We start from the raw sequence: 20,776 nt of genomic DNA on the forward strand, positions 1-20,776 counted from the left end.
ATGCCCCCCATTTACCCAAGTGCTTGAGGATGTCTGAGATCAGTTAGGGGAGTATTATTGTTGACTAAGGGAACAGCTAACATGGAGAGCTGAAAGATGCCTGTGATTTCTAGCTCGTCGGAAGTAAGCCGTCATTCACCACATGCCCGTCTTAATTTGTCTAGAAGAAAGACCATCTTCATTTACTTCTGGTGTGCCTGAGAACTCAGCATTTTCTGGCAAAGGCTATCAGCACTGCAATGTGCATAGATAATAGCATGACATGTAATCAGAATCAATTATTCTGTACTATTCCAACGTTTTTCCTTTCATAAACCACTGTTGGGGAAAAGAACTGTAATCTACTACTAGCCTCGCATTTGCAATTTAGTCTGACCTCATTAGAGGGGAATGTAAGGAATGAGACAGCCATATGCATTAATAAAACATGCAGAACGTAAACATATGTGGCCATCTTGATGATGGGAAAAATCAAGTACAGGTCAACCTTTAAACAAATAACCCATGGGAGAAAAGAAAGAAGCAGCTGTCATCTTGCAGAATGATTTGTTGAAGTGGTTTAATACTCAAGGAGGAGACTTCCAAAACACACAGCATAATGACAATTTCACATAGAATGGACTGCCGTTTGTAGCCAGTGGTGATGAAGTTAAAAGCTAAGTAAGCAATAACTGGGCTATTGTACTGCAGATGTTTTGGGGTTCAAATACAGAAACTAAATGAAAATATAATCCTGGGCATGTTTCCAGAGTTCAGATCTTAACAGTGATCTACTTCAGGGGCAGTCAACCTGTGGTCCTCCAGATGTCCATTGACTACAATTCCCATGAGCTCCTGCCAGCAAATGTTGGCAGGGGCTCATGGGAATTGAAGTCCATGGACATCTGGAGGACCACAGGTTGACTACCCCTGTATGGCGTGCCAGTGTTTGAAGGAACACTGGGTGAGTGAGAAGGGAATACACCAAGGCAGAAACCAGTATCTTCATGACTGTAATAATTAAAGAAAGGGAGGGTGTGGTGAGGGCTCTCCTTATTTCCCAGGGTGCCTCCCCAGTTGCTGCCCTACCGTACAGTCTGGCTGCATGACTGGCGGCACCTCATCTTTTGTTGATGGCCAGGCTCGGACCAGAGCCATAAGAAGGACCATTGTCTAGATCAGGGGGTGGCCAAACTGCCAGGGCTCATGGGAATTGTAGTCCACGGACATCTGGAGAGCCACGGTTTGGCCACCCCGGGGATATTCCACAATAGAGCAGGCTACGGAAATAAGGGCAGGCATTATAGCTATGTTGTCAAGGCATTGCTTTGGTAAACTGCTGTAATTCAAGAATGAACACAATGTTTGGTTATTGAATGGTAGCCCTAAGGTCTTCAGGACTTGTTAATTAATCCCCTCTAAATAGAATGTTTAACTAAAAGCTAGCATTATCAGCAGACTGAGGCCTGCCAAGTACCCATTAAATCACCACCAGGCTCTCCTCTGATTTCATCTCCTCCCCTGAGGCGCTGGATGGGGAAATTGTTGAACAGATGGGGGTGGAGGGAGGGTTTAGTCTGTCATCAAATGAAGAATGGTTTTAAGCTGGGGATGGTCTATATTGTGGGAGTTTCTAATGTAACCCACTGCCAGCCAGCTTGCTGGAAGTGGCAGGTAATAAATAATTATAATAGTAGTTGACTAGTTTCAGGCGTGTAGTCTTGTCAAGTCTATAAAGGTAAAGGTAAAGGTATCCCCTGTGCAAGCACCGAGTCATGTCTGACCCTTGGGGTGACGCCCTCTAGCGTTTTCATGGCAGACTCAATACGGGGTGGTTTGCCAGTGCCTTCCCCAGTCATTACCGTTTACCCCCCAGCAAGCTGGGTACTCATTTTACTGACCTCAGAAGGATGGAAGGCTGAGTCGACCTTGAGCCGGCTGCTGGGATTGAACTCCCAGCCTCATGGGCAAAGCTTTCAGACGGCTGCCTTACCACTCTGCGTCACAAGAGGCTCATAGTGTCAAGTCTAGTAGTAGACAAAATTCAAGTCTGGTAGCATTGGGACGAACAACACATTTTCTGGGGTATACATTTCCATGAGTCAAATCTCACTTTGTGCGATATTTTCTCTCACAAACGTTTATACCCTGAAAAATTTTGCAGGTCTTGAAGTTGCTTGGTGTTGTGGTTAGGAATGCCAGCTTCTAATCTGGTGAGCCGAGTTTGATTCCCTGCTCTTCCCCCACATGCAGCCAGCTGGGTGACCTTGGATTAGTCACAGCCCTGATAAAGCTGTTCTGACCAAGCAGTAATATCAGGGCTCTCTCAGCCTCACCCACCTCATAGGATGTCTGTTGTGGGGAGAGAAAAGGGAAGGCGACTTTAAGCTGCTTTGAGACTCCTTTGAGTAGAGAAAAGCTGCATGTAAGAACCAACTCTTCTTCTTCTTTAGTAATATCAGGGTTCTCTCAGCCTCACCCACCTCACAGGGTGTCTGTTGAGGGAGAGGAAAGGGAAGGCGACTGTAAGCTACTTTGAGACTCTTGGCAGAGAAAAGTGGCATCTAAGAACCGCCTCCCTTCTGCTACTGGAGAGGAGCCGTGAAATGTCTGGTATGTGCCAGCACTCACTGTGTTGCTTCTATAATTTACAAAGATATCCAGATAATTACAGACAAGGTCATTTCAGAGGAATTTTGACACCTCAAAGTGGCTATAGAAACTCCATCCCAATTCAGCAAAGGAGAGCTGCAGTAAAGGAGCTCTTTTGTTTCTTTTTTGTGCCGAAGAAAATGAGTACGTATGTTTCAAGTAAGTAGTGAAATCCTCATAATCAGGGCGAATTTCTGCAGCCCTCTGATTTCCAGTCCCCCATTTATCAAACCACTGTTTAGGTGTAAAAAATACAATTGAGGAATTAATTTATAAAAGTTTGCCATGTTTATTCATGTATAAAACAGAGTAGTAATGGATCCACAATAAATTATTGATGCGTTTCTAAAAGGTATTTAAAGAAATACTATGGGAAGATAATCCCACAATGTAAGTCTTTTTTTCAAAAAGGGTATTTAAAAAAAAAACAATACAACTGGCTTTAGTAGGGTTACACACAACCAAAATTTGAACAGAGGCGTTAAAAAAGCAAGACATTGCTGTACTTTTCTCGATTTTCTCAACGATACCAGTTGGTTGTGTGGTGTGTTTTAATATGAACTGAAGCACAGTCACGGGACAACTAAAGAACTAGGAAAAAAAGGTTCCTCGGAGGATTCATCTAGCAACAAACCTTTTCAACGCTAATAACTTCTGGCATGCAATGCAATTAGCATTTTTCTTCTTCTGCCAGATGTTACGTACAGTATAATTTTTTCCCTTTAACATATGAGCCTGTAAACAATTTCTGTGACGTCGCTTGGGCAACTGAACCAAGGCCTAAAAAGAATAGGTAATATACACACACACAGAAGAAACTGTTCATGAGGACGTTTTCTTCATCACCGTCTTACGGACCGGAGAGTTGATGCTTCTTTTGGAGATTCTGCTCGTAAAGCGGCTGATTCCGGGGGATCTCAGTTCAAGAGCCTCTGTTTCATCCTGAACAGGCCTGAACTCTGGTTGGGCGATACGAGGCGCCGGGTAGGAAGACTGGGGGTGAGGGTAGGGCCCGTGAACTAGATAGGGCTGCTGCTCCTCCCCATCGTAAAGGTCCTCAGGGTCATAGAGCTGGTAGGAGTTATGCGGCAATGGCACGACGGGGATATCTTCATCTGTTGGATCCCCATATCCACCTTAACCCGCCACCGTCACATGGTTAACATGAAGAGGAAAGGAAAATGGAAGCCATCATTAGGAACCTGGCCTGCTATAGAGCCCTGCAGCCCTTGTGGACTTACTAAGCAACCAGCCTTTTCCGAAATTAAATAAGCATTGATGAGAAGGGAAAGCTTTATTATTTTACAGTTTTAAGTTCAGTTAGTTGGAAACCATCACCAGCGATATCAATGTGCTTGCTGCGTTAGAAATGAATACGGTGCGATTAGAAAATCCTTGAAGTTTAAAAATCAGAGCAGGAACGAAACAGCAGAAATTAAAGATTCCTGGGTCTCATGGAGTCCACATGAGACCCATAACTCAATGTTAGTTGTACTTAAATGTGATTTAAATTAAGGTAGCTATAAAGGTAAAGGTATCCCCTGTGCAAGCACCGAGTCATGTCTGACCCTTGGGGTGACGCCCTCCAGCGTTTTCATGGCAGACTCAATACGGGGTGGTTTGCCAGTGCCTTCCCCAGTCAGTTTAAATCACTGCTTTCAGTGGCACAATTTTTCCTTGGCTGGAGCTCATTCCCCCCCTGAAAAAAGTGCTACCTAAAAGATCTTATGTTCAGCTGAACTGTGCCTGTAACTTTATTTATTTGTGAGACATTTAAACAGTTGATAACATTATACCAGGGGTGGGCAAACTGTGGCCCTCCAGATGTCCATGGACTGAAAATGCATTTGCTGGCAGGGACTCATGGGAATTGTAGTCAATGGACATCTGGAGGGCCACAGTTTGCCCACCCCTGCATTATACAAAGCTGTGAATAAGTTCTCTCCTGATGAAGTTGGTATGGGATTGATTGGATATTGTTAGCTATGCAGAAAGTCTTCGCTAAAGTTTTTGTTTTGGGCAGGGGTAGGAGAGTGTGTCTCCATGGTAGAGCACACAGAAGGTCCCAACTCTGGCATTTCCAATGAAATAATTTCATTGGTGACCCTTCTCTACCTTCAGGAATAATACACAACTAGGTGAGCCAGGGGTCCAATTTCAGGATAAGGAATCTTCACATGCTGAATACATTTTAAAGAGAAAATGTATTTCAGTCTCTGCAAGCGAAAGCAGTATCATCCAAGATGCATAAAGGAATGCCACTAGTCTTGACCTACTTGGAGTGGTTTGTACACTTTTGGGCCTAGAACAGCCTTTCTCAACTTTTTTTTACCATTGAGAAACCCCTGAACCTTTCTTCAGGCTTCGAGAAATCCTAAAAGTGACACAATCATGCAGAATATTGTTGAAATGCATAACTATGTACACACCCACCTGGGGCCCTTCCCCTTCCCACCCCCTAAAGTCCTGTCATTGGCCATTTTGGGAGGGGAGGGCAGGTTGACATGACCACATATGGTCATATCACCCAATAAATGTTTAATAAATTTTAACTATAAAAAGGTAAAGGTATCCCCTGTGCAAGCACCGAGTCATGTCTGACCCTTGGTGACGCCCTCCAGCGTTTTCATGGCAGACTCAATACGGGGTGGTTTGCCAGTGCCTTCCCCAGTCATTACCGTTTACCCCCCAGCAAGCTGGGTACTCATTTTACCGACCTCGGAAGGATGGAAGGCTGAGTCAACCTTGAGCCGGCTGCTGGGATCGAACTCCCAGCCTCATGGGCAAAGCTTTCAGATGGCTGCCTTACCACTCTGCGCCACAAGAGGCTCTTAATTTTTTTTAATTATATATATTAATTAATTAACTCCCCGTCATTCAGGAAACCCAGGGCCATCAAGAAACCCCAGGGTTTCACAAAACTGTTTGTGAAAGCCTGGCCTAGAACTAGGGTTTCCCTGGTTGCATTTAAAAAATTTGTCCCCACCTTGATACAGCATATTTTTTTTATTGTAACTCAGTAGCCCTCGTTTACAATTTTATGTACACAATATTGGAGAAATATTGTTTTATTCGTATTTGTACCATAATGTTTTTAATTTTGTAATGGCCTTTGGCTATATACAATAAATGTTACCGTGTCGTATCATTTCATTATTTACAGCACCTCTACCCAGCTTTCCTATGAATTGATGAATAAATATGCATCCAATGAAAATATAAGCATACAGACAAACAATTAAATCATAACGATGATGCTCCTTGCCAGCCTCATCCAATGATCCAGCTAGAATGGGGTTGGGATGAATTCCTCAATGGTACTTGCCTCCATATTAGCAGCATAAGCAGAAGTCTGTTGCTTGTTTATGGCTCTTATTAAGTGAAAAAAGTGATTAGTTTTGGGTTTTTTAAAAACTCTTCAAGGACTTCACACAGCCTTGTTCTGGGGTAGCCATAAGTTGTGTCTATCGGGCCAATGGAAGAAATGCACTAAGTGTTTGAGCTTCAGCAAGAAACCTAAGACTACTAAGCAAGCAATTCTTGGTTAGTGGTGATCAGTATTGCTGGTGGCGGGTGGGCGGGTGGAAGCTCGGAAGTGGTTCAATAGCCATTTGTGACCTCCATCGAATGAAAGAAAAACAAAACTCTACCCGAATCAGTCTCTCTCATGTTCTGTATTGGTAGCCATTGTAAGGAAATGAACCTTTAAAGTTGAAAATGGGTGAGGTATGGGGGGAAAGAGGAGGAACAGGGATGGGAGCAGATGAACACAAACAAAAAACATTCAGGTCAGTAAAACAAGAAAATATCACAGGCTCATTTAGTGACACATTAATCTTGTGTCTTACATTTGAAGCAACCAAGCCTATCAAACTACAGGTTTAATAACTGCATGATTAAGGTTTTACTTCATGCTTGGCCAGCCCAAACGTTTTTAACATCCAGATGTCACATGCCAAAGTTTCTGCACTGTCTGTGTGTGCTAGGCACTGTTTTTCAAGCTCCTTACCCACAAGAAACTCATCTTCATGGATTTGTCTGCCATTGTGCTCCTGTTTTACAGAGAATTCAGAGGCATGGTCCATAGTTCACATGCTGTTGGACAATCCTCATGTGAACTGGGTGTGCATTTTCAGTTTCATCCAATATAATTAACTGCACATTGTCAGGGAAAACTGGTAGAATTGGGCACAGCTGTCTCATAAAAGATTCTGCCCACCATTCCAGGTCTCATAGAGGAAACCTTTGGCAGAAAATGTCAGGATTCCATGGGTCACAATTTGAAAAACATTGCTCTAGAACAATGATTCCTTATAGGTTTTCCATGCAATTTTTGAAGCCAGCCTATTCTTTCCAAGATGACGTTTTTGTTCATTCATGGCAACATTGCTTCAGGGCATTCATTTGGTTAGTGGCTGTCATGCCTTCGTGTCATTTAGAAGAATGCAAATAAGCAAGTTGGATGGGGAGTGATTTCCCCCATGCACACTTGAGGCAACTACAAATGTAAAACATCAAAGCAGATACGTGGAAGACAGAGACAAATGAGCCATGCAAGCTTCATGGGATGAGTGACTCAGACGTGACAACGCCACAGAAGCGCGACACACAGAAAATGGAACATTTGATATGACAATGGATCTCACAGCTACAAACTCACAATTGCCATTATTTTTCCTGATGGGCAGGAGAACTGGACATAGTTCCTGACCCTTCTGGGGGCCAGAGATGCAAATGTAAACATGCCGTGGCACATACAATTCCCCTGCCCAGTTTGGTAGTCAGAGCTGTGTAAACATCACCCGAGTGCTTATCAGCTGTGTGAAAGGCAGTTGCTTTTTTCCCTTCACCCCACCTGCAACCATTTCCCCCTCCTGAACAACCAGTTAGACCAAAGTAAGTGGGGCTTCCTGCATGGAGCCCTAGATCAGAGTCACAGCAAATTCACCCACAGGTAGGGAACGTTGAGGTCATCATCTCCCCAAAAAAACCCTGCACAAATATCCAAAATATCCTTTGCCACCATTGTGTCCTGTTGTGCTGGTACATCTCCTTCATAGTTTTGCATGTCAATATATGTAGTGATGGCCACAAATAAAGAGCTTTAAAAGGGGTAAAAGGTAAAGGTATCCCCTGTGCAAGCACTGGGTCATGTCTAACCCTTGGGGTGAGGCCCTCTAGCGTTTTCTTGGCAGACTCAATACGGGTGGTTTGCCAGTGCCTTCCCCAGTCATTACCATTTACCCCCCAGCAAGCTGGGTACTCATTTTACCGACCTCGGAAGGATGGAAGGCTGAGTCAACCTTGAGCCGGCTGCTGGGATTGAACTCCCAACCTCATGGACAGAGCTTTCAGACAGCATGTCGCTGCCTTACCACTCTGCGCCACAAGAGGCTCTTGGGGATGAGATAGATTAATGGAAGACAAGTCTACCAGTGGCTACTAGCCATGGTATCTGAGGGGAACCTCCACATTCAGAGCCACTAATCTGAATCCCAGAGCCAGGAGGCAACATCAGGGGTAGACCTTGGCCACTAAGCCCTGTTGTTGCCCTTCCAAAGGAACTGACTGGCCACTGTGTGAGACAGGATGCTGGACTGGATGGACCATATTTATGATCCTGCAAGGCTTTTCGTATGTTGTTATGTCTTGAATAGTACAGGGGGGAAACTAGACAGACAAATCAACCACAATTGGCCCATGTTACTCCTATTATGTGGATTTGTCTATTTGCTTTTGCCTGCTTTCTAAATTTATAAATATAGTCAGTGAGTTATGTTGCACAGAAAATAAACATTTTTATTGAATTTTATAGCCCCTATAAGGGAATAGCTGTCTATAAATGAGCTGGTGGACTAATGTTTTTTCAGTTTCTGTAACTGTGGACTTGGGCTTGGAGCCAAAGCTCAAAGAGTCGATGATTACAACTCATCACACGTGAGATGACGGGGAATTTCCAACCATTGCCACCTTCTTCCACAATATAGAAGCCCTTGTACCACACTGTATTTTGACCTGAACCTCAGAAGCGATGGCGGTTGGGGGTGAGAACACAAGATAATGCAGTGGAAAGAGAAGCACCCTAATATGTAGCACTGAAGTGACAGTTTTCTCAATGAAACCAAATTAGTGCAGCGTTAACTTTAAGGCCACTGCAAAGAAACAGGATAGATCTGGAGTAAGGCTTTAAAAGTCCTCAAAAAGTATACTCACCACCCAAAAAAAAAGATACTCACCTCCTGTTCCATAACCAGCACAGGAAGCGGGGTCACAGTATCCGGGTTGCCCTGATGCACCCTGTGGCCCAGGAGCACCTGTGTGACCAGTTGTGCCTCTTGGACCTGGTGGGCCAGGGGGACCTGGACTACCGGTTCGACTTTCACCTGGAGGTCCTACAGGGAACCCAAAAGCAGCAATCAGTGCTGACGTGGTCACCTCTAAAGCTCTACAGCAGGGGTAGTCAAACTGCGGCCCTCCAGATGTCCATGGACTACAATTCCCATGAGCCCCTGCCAGCAAATGCTGGCAGGGGCTCGTGGGAATTGTAGTCCATGGACATCTGGAGGGCCGCAGTTTGACTACCCCTGCTCTACAGAGTCCCTCTGAAGTGAGTTCACACATTCGCATTCTGTGTCACCCAGCCACTGCTAAGAATGTGCTTACATGGCATCATAGAGACACTTGCTCAACTAAAGGGAAATCTATTGAACACTGTGATCGTACCGCTAGAAGGTTGGCGCAGGTTGGCTGGCGCAGACTGATGTGCCACAAAATGAGAAATCGAAAGGCACACCGAAAAATGTAATGTGAACTTCTGCCCAGGAATCGTGGCTCCTAAAGCATGTTTTCCCACCTGTTCACAAACGTGCCCCCCCCCATTCCATTTCTGTTTCGTAGGCTGCCTCTTCTACACCATCTCATTTCTGGTTTAACAGAGATGCTCTAAAATTAACTTCAGGACTCGCACGGGTAAAAGACTTCCTGCAGTCACCATTAAGCTTAAATGCAAAAAGAAGAAGGAGAAGGAGAAGAAAAATTGGATTGTAAGGTGATCACATGACTGGATCGGGATTCCTTTCTCAGTGTTTTCACCAATGGGCACATGTTTTTGTATGCATTGATCATCAGCAAGCAAAACGAGGCCATGACTCAAAAGTATGTATAGCAGGTGTACAGAGGACTGTACAAAATGCAGAAACCAAAGCCAAAAGAATAATGTATCTTCAGGATGCCTCAGCATTGCTTTAGGATGCTTAGGGCTTAGGGCTGATCCTGCGTAGAGCAGGGGGTTGAACTAGATGGCCTGTATGGCCTCTATATGGCCCCTTCCAACTCTATGATTCGATGATTCAATGATTCTATGATTTAGTAGTTTACTGGCTTCTCTTTACAAACAAGTTCAGGTAACTGGGAAACTCAAGCTCCAAGGAGAAATCCAAATGCAATTGTGACAAACACCCTTCCTGTGTTAGAAACTTAGAAACACAGAGATGGAAGGGATCTCAAGGGTCATGTAGTCCAGGGGTAGTCAACCTGTGGTCCTCCAGATGTTCGTGGACTACAATTCCCATGAACCCCTGCCAGCAAATCTGGAGGACCACAGGTTGACTACCCCTGATGTAGTCCAACTCCCCACACAATACAGGACATTCACAACTCCCTCCCTCCCCCTCCCCTTTCCCAGTGACCCCTACCCAATGACCGGATGAAGGCAAAACACTTCCAGGACTCTGGCCGATCTGGCTTGGAGGAAAATTCGTTTCTGATCCTGAAGTGTTAATTGATGTAAAACTGCCCTACAAAATGGGGGCACGGAGACATTTACCTGCAGGGCCCGGGGGACCTCGTGGCCCTTGCGTCCCAACACCGGGACTACCTCTCTCTCCTTTTTCCCCTGGTAAACCTGTTAAAGCAAAGAACAGAAATCAGAACAGATGGAAGAGAGGAAAAACTTGGCCAAACGACTGGTTCATGTTTTTCCATGTGCACCTTTCATTAATTAGATGAGGCTAGGGATAAATGGTTCTGTTGTCTCTTCTCACGAGAGGCAGCTTCTATAGCCAGCTTCCCGCTACGATGCTTGTAAAGTATGTAATTGCTATAATATCATACGACTTCAAAAGGAAGGGCTTCTCAACACACACATTAGGGACAAGTTCTGAATTTGGTAGATGAAATCTGCTACTCTGTTCTCAATACATGAACCTGACGAGCAGTAGGATTAGAACAGGTAAGAAAAAGTACCAAAGGGTTATTAACAGGTAGAATTCCCTGCCACAGGAAGTGGTGGTAGCTTGGACAGCTTCAAGAGACGGTTGGATACACAAATGAAGCAGAGGTCCATCGGTGGCTATTAGCCACAAGGTACAGATGGAACTCTAGGTCTGGGGTAGCGATGCTGTGTATCCCTTGGGCTTGGGGGGGGCAATATTGGGAGGGCTTTTGGTGTTCTGGCCCCACTAGTGGGCCGCCTGATGGCACCTGGGTTTTGGCCACTGTGTGACACAGTGTAGGAGTGGATGGGCCATTGGCCTGAGCCAACATGGCTTCTCTTCTGTTCCTATCTATGGGGGATTCAGTGTGTGGCCACCACTTTTCTTAACCCAGCCCAAATGGTTCAATGCACATGACAAACATATGCCTTGATTACAGCCACCATTTAGCATGCTACCTGTTCAACCCATGCTTCAGGATGATTCACAATGACATGCATAATGGCTCTCCTGTGCTTTGGAAAAACAATTCAGATGACTGTTTTTGCTCCTCCAGTACAATATGAACCTGTATACACAGAGAATAGTCGTGATCTAACTCTAAATAGGGTCTAGCCATCTACTTGTCCTGGTTCTTACGCCAGTCTTCAGGCTGTCACCTGTGGCTGAGCGTGTGCGTAGTGGATCAAATCCATGTATACAAACTGCTAACATGGAGCAGAGGCAGCATTGAGCAATGGTTACAGTGGTCAGACTAGGAAATGGGGAAGCCAGGTTAGAATCCCCATTCTGCCATGATGACCTTGGTCCAACCACTCACTCTCATCCTAAACTATGTCACAGAGTTGTTGTTGTTGTTGTTGCGAACCTAAAGTGGAAGAGGTGAGGACCATGTGGCAAGCTGCTTTGGAGCCCCACTGGAGAGAAAAGTGAGGAATAAGTAAATATGACAAAAACTGCATGCTTAACAAGTGCAGCTAAATCCCATCTCCAACAATTTCAGGATGCACGTTTTAACCACGTGTTTAATCGTGATAACTGCAACGTACGCAAAACATTTCCATCATTCAAAACAATCACAAATTTTCTTTTTGCAGCACACAATCTTCCTTCTTTGCTTTACCCAAATGCAAACAATATGTTATTTGACAGTCCAACAAACAGTGCTGGGATTTTTCTTCCTTCCAATCCTGTAGTAGATACACCTTTCTCACATTTACACCCAACATTTGTATGTATGCGCAGAGGTTGCAAACTTTTTAAAAAAGTGATGTATAAAGTTGCCCACTGCTTTGCAGGATCAGGCCTAGGTCCATGTTATTCAGTATTCTACCCAGCCTTTGGGCATCAACAGAGTGATATTCCTGGTGAACAGGTGCTCACGTTGGTTAAAAAGCCTCTTCCTTATTCTTCCCAAACAAGAGATTCATCACTATTAAACCTTCCACACGGCTACAAACGAATGAGCCAAGGCCTGTGAGATCAACCTGCGAAGCGATGCAATGGTTTTATCCTTCCTTCTCTTCCATCAGTCAGAGATTTGCAAGTTACTAGTCGGAAAACAATCCCAGACGGCCCAATAATTCTCTTTTACAGGTCCGTCGCTACAGATGTAGAACTCCCTTTTTATCCATGTCGCCACCTGTAAGTGATTTCAGATAGATTTATCTGCACAAGGGGAGAGTATTTCTTCCAAGTCATGAAAAGGTCACCTCAGTGACAGCCCACAAAAAGATTCTGTGCATGGAGGGGTGAAATCCTAAAGCCTCCTGAAGGAGAACACGGTGCAGATTGCCAAAGGGAGTTCAGTGAAATAACGCATTCCCATTAATCCTTTTACAGGGTAATCCCAAACAGTGCCATACCTTTCTGAAGTCAATGGGCTTAGTAGGGCATGACTCTGTTTAAGACTGAACTCTTAGGCATATTTTGCAAAAATATGAATCCAGTAAATTCCCTTTCTTGCCTCCATGTGTAGGTGCGTCATTGATGTCAATGGACCCTTCTTCACATCAGTCTTTCTCCTAGGGATGCCAGCTTCCAGGTGGGGCCTGGGGATCCCCTGAAATTCCAGCTGATCTCCAGACTACAGAAATCAGTTCCCCTGGAGGAAATGGATATTTTGGAGGGTAAACTCTGTGGCATTGTCCTCCCCAGAGATCTCTGTCTTCCCCAGGCTTTATTCCCAAATCTCCAATAGTTTCCCAAATTAGATCTGGCAACCTTACCCCCTCCCCCTCCGATGGATAAACGGGACCTGGAACCCTACCTTCTCCCTAGCTAATTGCCCAATGAAATTGATGGGCAGCAGATTCAGGACAGAAGAAGTGAACTACTTCTTTATGCAATGAATAAAATGCCGAATTCAATGCTAGAGGATGTGGTGATGACCACAAGCATAAGTAATTATAAAGAGGTATTAGATACATTCACGGAGAAGGTGACTAAAGGGAACTTCCATGTTCAGAGAAACAGGCTGCTGGAATAGGCAGAAAATCCCTGAACACATGGAGGAGAGGTTGTGGCTCATTGGTAGAGCATCTGCTTGGGCTGCAGGTTCAATCCCCAGTATCTCCAGTTACAAGATCTGACAGGAGATGATGTGAAGGACCTCTGCCAGAGACCTTGGAGAGCTGCTGCCAGTGTGAGCAGACAATACTCAGAGAGTTTCATGTGTACATGATAGAAGTCAGCATGAGGGGAAGGCCATGACCTCTATACCCTGTTTGTTGGCCTTCCAGCGCAACTGGTTGGCTACTGCGTGGAACAAAATGCTGGTCTAGATTGACTACTGCTCTGATCCAGCTTGGCTCTTCTTATGTTCTTATGCCCACAATGGGCATTGGAGTACCACAGCAGACAGCCCATTAGCTAATTCAGCTCCTCCCCTTCCCCTCATGCCTATGGATTGTAAACTCCACATAGTTCAGAGTACACTGCTTTTGACACACACACGCATATAAATTAAAACTGAACATATCTGATACAGCCCCCTTGGTGTGGTAGTTAAGAGCGGTGGCTTCTAATCTGGCCAGCCAGGTTTGATTCCCTGCTCCTCCACATGCATCCAGCTGGGTGACCTTGGGCTCTTCTTCTTTTGAACCATAAGCTCCCTGCCCTGAAATCTCTTCTCCTGCCCCAGACCTGAAATGGTTCTCCAAGACTGCTCATCACATGTTATGTTTCTCATAGCAGACCTAAGTCTTAGGGCTGATCCTGCATTGAGCAGGGGGTTGGACTAGACGGCCTGTATGGCCCCTTCCAACTCTATGATTCTAAGTGAACATGGAGCTGTGTTAAATCAGGGACCTACTTTTATCATACAGGGATGTCACAGGAGAAATCTCACGAAGGGGGCAGGCAGAGATTAAAACACACCGAAGGCATTGCAAGAATCCCTGTGGCCTGCTTTAGGCTCACTTGCTTTGCCTGAAGGGCCTGTGTGGCAAGCCACCCACTGTCCGAGGCCAAACTAGGCGGGCTTTGCTGTCAGCGGCGTCCAGCCGAAGTTCTGGACTATTCCAAGAGTTTCCACGTGTGAAGTTTGGAAACCGCAATAAAAGCTGTGTTTCATTTAGTTAATTTAAAGCCATAAAATTCCAAGCTGATTCATGCCTTCTCCCTCTCTGCCTTCCCTCCACCTTCACTATTTTCCAGGGCTCCTTCACCAGTCATTTCACTTCCTTTCACTTCACACCCTATTTATGGCCCGTTCCTCACCACCGATGAGATAGGTATGCCACCATTCTGACCAGTAATATGTTTCAGAACAAAGGGCACGAGTCCTAGGACATCAACAAAGTACCTGTCCAATCTTTCCTTGAAAACCTCCCCAGAAAGGAGAGAGCTTCATGTCACCACTCAAGTTTTCCTCACTTTTGCATCTCCAGAAAATTTAGGAAGCTCTACTGGGCATGCACAGCTTACCACACTGTGGTTTGAAGTTCCTTGGGGGAACAGGAGGGGCAGGACATCTGCTGCCCTGGATCCATGGTGGGGGCTGGGGGAGGTTCTATGTAGAAGAAGAAGAGTTGGTTCTTATATGCCGCTTTTCCCTACCCGAAGGAGGCTCAAAGCGGCTTACAGTCGCCTTCCCATTCTTCTCCCCACATGTAGGATGCCAGTCCCCCAAATCCACCACCAGGGAACACCACCTTCCTTTACTTCAGTGTAGAGATCATTTCTGGAACTTAATATAGTTGGAGAACTGCTGGCTGCATTCTCCTCTCCGACTTTGTATGAAATTTTCGTATAGACTCAAGCTGCCTCCCCATTACAATACCCTTTCCCCAGCCCACAAATACAGATAAATGAAAGGGGGAAAGGACAGAGAAAAGCAGCAGTCATCTTCATGTTCTGTTCATTGGTTTTCTAATATATTTATTCTTAAGTCGCCACCTCATGCGGCCTCATTGAGAATACTGTGCACAGTTCTGGACACTGTATTGCCAAAAAGGTCATTGCAAAGCTGGAAAAAGTACAGAAGAGGGTAAAAAAGAGGGTAGCATTGGTGGCATATAAATATAATAAATAAATAAAATGTTCAGGGGGTTGGAGCACCTTCCCTATGAGGAAAGGCTCAAGGAAGAGTCTGAGACTTTTCAGTATAGAAAAGAGACAATTAAGGGGGACGGACGGACATAGTAGGGGGTTATAAAATTAAGCATGGAGTAGAGTTCACAGTTTTTCCCTTCTCCCCAAATACTAGAACTCAGAGCATCAAGTGAAGTTTGATGGATAAAGAAATACTTCTTCACACCTTGGCTTGAATTTCCAGCCAGAGTGATTAAAATGTAGAATTTGCTGCCAGAGGATGTAGTGGCGACCACAGAAATAAAACAGCTTTAAAAGGGGATTAGACAGCTTCATGTAAGATGATCTATCAACGGCTACTAGCCATGGTGACTGAGGAGAACCTCCACAGTCAGAGGCACTAAACCTCTGAATCCCAGAGCCAGAAGGCAACATCGGAGAACGTCAGCCTCTATGTCCTGTAGTTGGCCCTCCGGAGGATCTGGTTGCGGCTGTGTGAGACAGGATGCTGGACTACGTGGACCATTGGTCTGATTCACCAGGGCTCTTCTTATGTTCTTACCCTAGCTCCTCCTTAAGCCCTACACCTGCCTAACCACACACAAATCTAAATTCCATGGCCTAATAATCATTCTTTTTTTCTTACTGCACCAAACATGCCCAGCTGCACATTAGAATAAACTCCGGTTGACAGCACAGGAGGAGTTAACAGGACGAAGCAAAACATTGGAGTCCAATGCACAGATGCAGATCTTTGCAGAAGAGGGCTGCTGTGACGGCAAGCCCAAAATATACTTGAAGTTGTAACACTTGAAACCGAGAGCCGGCTAGAAATTCCAACCAACGTCTGTCTGCTCACCTCAGGGCTTCCCAGCCTGGGTCCATGTGAAGAAAAAAGCCGCATATTTTCTGGTGCCGTTTCAGAGACTAGCGCCAGTCAGGTGATTTGGCACAAGATTAATAGGGCTGCAAAAAGAAACCCAGCCTGTGAGGCCGTGCTCTTAGGCTGGTCTCCCAGTCTTTTTGGACTGATGCTATCGCGTTTAAGCTTACCGGCAGGCTGAAGCCAGAGCTTTCCATTGTGATTAAAAACTTGCAAAATGCATCCCCAAGGGGATGGAAGAAAAGGGGTCTCTGCCGCCATAAGGCACTGGCATTTCATATCTGGAAACAGAGGCATTATCAGATATGTGCAGAAACTGCCCGGGAGATCTCCCTGGACTCCTTTATAAGCCTTCTGCCTTCTTAAACTGCTCCCTTTAGCTGTGCCTTTAACATCAGTTTGATCTGTGTCAACGATCAGGCAACGATCTATGGATCCATGCCAGGAAAAACGGCAGACTTCTGCATACAAAACATTTTATTTTTCCTGGCCACTTGGCAATTTTACCTTAGCTCAGTGCTATTCAAGAGGGTCTTTTGTCAGAGGACCATGCCACTGTTATAACTGAGTGGTAATATTTAGGTCCAGGGGAAAGTCAACCTGTAGGGACCTAAGTGCCAAAGAAATTAAAAAGCTGTACCATTTGTCTTCAGCAACATTGGCTGTACTTGGCCAGACATAATAAGAGCAGGGAAACACTGACCGCCATGGAAAGGACAGAGGGATGTGGTGCTGTGACAGACAGTGCTTTGAAAGTCAGGTTCCGAGTGCTGAAATAACAGCAATGGTGAGTGAAGGGTTAAAAATCTTCACTAGGCAGAGAGAGCCAGAGCAACAGGCTGCTCCAATCTCTCTGACTATCCAGAAACTGGTGAGATGGAGTTATTTTGGAGGGGGGGGGGAATTACCACCAAAAGGGGAAGCATGTAGGGGTCTGTCATAAGTACGCTTATTTAAATATTTACAGCCTTCTCGTGTGCCCACCAGGTGAGCTTCTTTGATTGGTGGGTCTCTCTCTCACCATGATCTTAATTGGGAGTAGAGCCTAGCATGGTCGCATGGAATGTTATCACATGCCGATACGGGTTCTAACTATCAGGAACTTCTTTCAGATGTTCAGCTGAAAATTCTTTTGAATTAATTTCAGCCCACTGGTTCTGGCCCGACCCTCTAGGGCAGGGGTAGTCAAACTGCGGCCCTCCAGATGTCCATGGACTACAATTCCCAGGAGCCCCTGCCAGCGAATGCTGGCAGGGGCTCCTGGGAGTTGTAGTCCATGGACATCTGGAGGGCCGCAGTTTGACTACCCCTGCTCTAGGGCAACAAAAAACAACTCTGTTCCATCTTCCATATGATGGCCCTTCAAGTATTTGGTTATCATATCACCTCTTAGTCATCTTCTCTCCAGGCTAAACAGACCAAGTTCCCTCAACCTTTCCTCATGTGTCTTGGTCTCTAAATCCCTCACTATTTTCATAGCCCTCCTCTGGACATGCTCCAGTTTGTCTACATCTTTCTTCAATTGTGATGCTCAAAACTGAACACAGTACTCTAAATGAGGTCTAACCAGAGCAGAATAATATGGAGTTCATGTCCTACCCACGTTCATGTCCTACCCACTCTAAGGCTTCTGCTACTACCATGCTCCTATTTTAATCATTATATATATATATATATATATATATATATATATATATATATATATATATATATATATGTATGTATGTATGTGTGTGTGTGTGTGTGTGTGTGTGTGTGTGTGTGTGTGTGTGTGTGTGTGTGTGTGTGTGTGTGTGTGTGTGTGTGTACGTACGTACGTACGTACGTACGTACGTACGTACGTACATACATACATACATACATACATACATACATACATACATACATACATACATACATACATACATACATACATACATACATACATACATACATATATATATATATATATATATATATATATATATATGGGATTTTCCCCATATATTTTTGTAATCATTAAATATTACTCTTAGCAACGAGGGCTGAGTTTAGCATCCTGCAGCATACTTTTGGGGATGTAAGGAGGAGGAGCAAATTTTCTAGCTAGCAGAAACATGTCCTCTCCTTCCCTCTCACCATTTTGATCTCCTCTTCTATGACATCAGGACTGCTTGTCTTTTTTTTTTTAAGATAGTAAATATCACTTTTTTAAAGATTAACATTCTGTAGATGTGAGTAGAGTCAGAAAACATTCAGTACATATATTATCTGACGTTGCCAACCTCCAGGTGGGGCTGGAGACCTTATAACCGGTCTCCAGACAAAATGGACTCAGGAATTATGGAGAGCCACATTTCTCCCTCCCCCCCTGGCCTACGGCATTATACACTGCTGAGATCCCTTCCCAAACCCTGACCTCCCCAGGTTCCAGCCACAAATTGCCAAGATTTCCCCAATCCAGAGCTTGTAACTCATCAGCCACTTCTGCTAAATCTCCCACTGGGCAATGGATCATCTGAATAAGTCTGTATTTGCTTTGGAAGAGACCAATTCAGTGGAAGGCCAGGCTCCTCCCCAGCCCCTCCACATCTGCAATCCATCGCTAGCTTCTCACAATCCTTTCCTGTTGCTCCTTCTTGATTCGCTGCATCACAGGCAGTAAAAGACAACCCTAAACAACCATGCATTTTTAGTAAAGAGAACATTTCCCAAATTGTTTGATCTTTGATTGCAGTTTACTTTCCCCAGAGAACATTTGTTTCCAGGTCCTTAAATTAGATTTTGGACAGGCGTTTTAACAAGATAATATCAGGTTTGCAGCACAAGAAGAATCTCACACGGGAAAACGAGAGGCCAACAGGTCAATCATCGCTGCTTGTTACGTGGGCTATCTGACAGACTGCCTTGATGCAAATGTACATATGCCCTGAATCACAAAGCAGCCAGGCTAACTACCAGATGCCCACTTTCTAGATAGTGATACCAGTCCTCAGGGGGGACCTGAGGATCCCCTGGAATTACATCTCATCTCCATACTGCAGAGATCAGTTCCCCTGGAGAAAATGGAAACTTTGGAGGGTGGAGTCCGTGACATTGTGCCCCACTGAGGTCCCTGTCTTTCCCCAGATCTCCAGCAGTTTCCCAATCCGGATCTGGCAAACCTGCCCCCCCCCCATCCCCTATTGGTGGCCAAGAGAGATCAAGGTCCTATTTTTAGAGGACATGTCCTCATTTTCTGGGGTGTCCTCTTTGGGCTGTTTTTTTTTTTTAAACTAGACTAGTTAGAAGATCTGGGGGCAGTGCCCGGGGACAGCGGAATCCGGGGGTAGGAGAGAGCTCAGTAGGGACATGATGCCATGGAGTCTACTCTCCAAATCTTCAATTTGTTGGCAGTCTGCAGAGCAGTCTAATCCCAAAGAACTCCCGGCCCCAGATGAAGGTTGGCAGCCCTACGACCACTTGCTCCTCAGGGGATTACCGGAGATCATATGGGAAAACTGACAGCGGAGATTTCTAAACTGGCTTAACAGTTGCCCACTTTTCTCAAGGAACAATAAGATCTTCAGTTCTGGGTGAGTGGAGCCAAAGATCCTTAACACAAAATTGGAATTACGCTCAACAAATTACAACTCCCAGGACGTTTTGTGGGGAAGCCATGAAAGTTAAACTGGTATTTTTCATCATGTCTCTTTAACCCTTTTGTGCTGATTGTTTTAATAGATGGATTTCCCATCCTGTCCCCCCTCGGAATCAGATTGACAGAGACATGGCAGGGTCACCTCTCCTTGCTGCCTATCACACGGCTCAAAGGACTCACAACTCTAAAGCTAGTTGACCTACAGCAGATATTATCGCACATATTCTGCACTTAACAGCAGAAAAGAACAAGAGCCCAGTAGCAAGATCCATGGCAGTGTAGGAGCTTTCGTGAGCCACTACTCACTTCTTCAGATACAGTTCTTCAGCAGATGAACATGGCTACCCATCTTGATCTACCTGTCTTTAGGAGGTTATAAAGGTTAGTGAATGATATTTAACCAAACTGGGAACGAGTGGACAGGAAGAGGTTTTTCTCCCATTCCCATAATACTAGAGCTCGGGATCACCCAACAAAGTCAATGTGTGTTAGGATCAGAACATGTACCAGGAAGCACTATTTTTATATCATGCACAAACAACGCATGGAATTCACTATTACAACACGTACTCTATAATTAGGATTCCCAACCTCCAAGCAGCGACTAGAGTTCTCCCATTATTAAAATTGATGATCTCCAGGAAATATAGTTCAGTTCATTCAGAGAAAATGGCAGCCCTGGAAGATGGACTTTATGGCATTATACGTTACTGGAGCCCCTTCCCAAGCCCCACTGTACTCAGGCTCCACCCCAAAAATATCCAAGTATTTCCCAATCCACAGCTTGCAAACTGATCCATGATAGCTAAAGAGAACCTCTGAGGCAGTACACCTCTGAACACCAGATATCTGGGACTAATAAGGAAGGTGAGATGTTTCTTCCATGTCCCGCTTATC

At 44.9% G+C, this 20,776-nt stretch overlaps 1 protein-coding gene across 4 annotated transcripts in view; it reads right to left on the reverse strand.

Annotated features, from left to right (window-relative positions):
- Window positions 1-2,900: 2,900 nt before the first annotated feature.
- Window positions 2,901-20,776, reverse strand: part of COL14A1 (collagen type XIV alpha 1 chain) — a 142,369-nt gene continuing 124,493 nt past the window's right edge. For 3 of the 4 annotated variants that reach the window (XM_077351584.1, XM_077351582.1, XM_077351581.1), the window contains 3 exons: window positions 10,457-10,534; window positions 8,868-9,023; window positions 2,901-3,767 (listed from right to left, as the gene is read on the reverse strand). In XM_077351584.1, the coding sequence (XP_077207699.1) occupies window positions 3,454-3,767; window positions 8,868-9,023; window positions 10,457-10,534 (548 nt within the window). In that variant the 3' untranslated portion in view covers window positions 2,901-3,453. Of the gene's footprint in view, window positions 3,768-6,286; window positions 6,335-8,867; window positions 9,024-10,456; window positions 10,535-20,776 lie in introns of those variants that run through there. The other variant, XM_077351583.1, reaches the window with a different exon arrangement.

Source organism: Paroedura picta, chromosome 9 (assembly GCF_049243985.1).
Source record: "Paroedura picta isolate Pp20150507F chromosome 9, Ppicta_v3.0, whole genome shotgun sequence".
NCBI classification, from domain to species: domain Eukaryota; kingdom Metazoa; phylum Chordata; class Lepidosauria; order Squamata; family Gekkonidae; genus Paroedura; species Paroedura picta.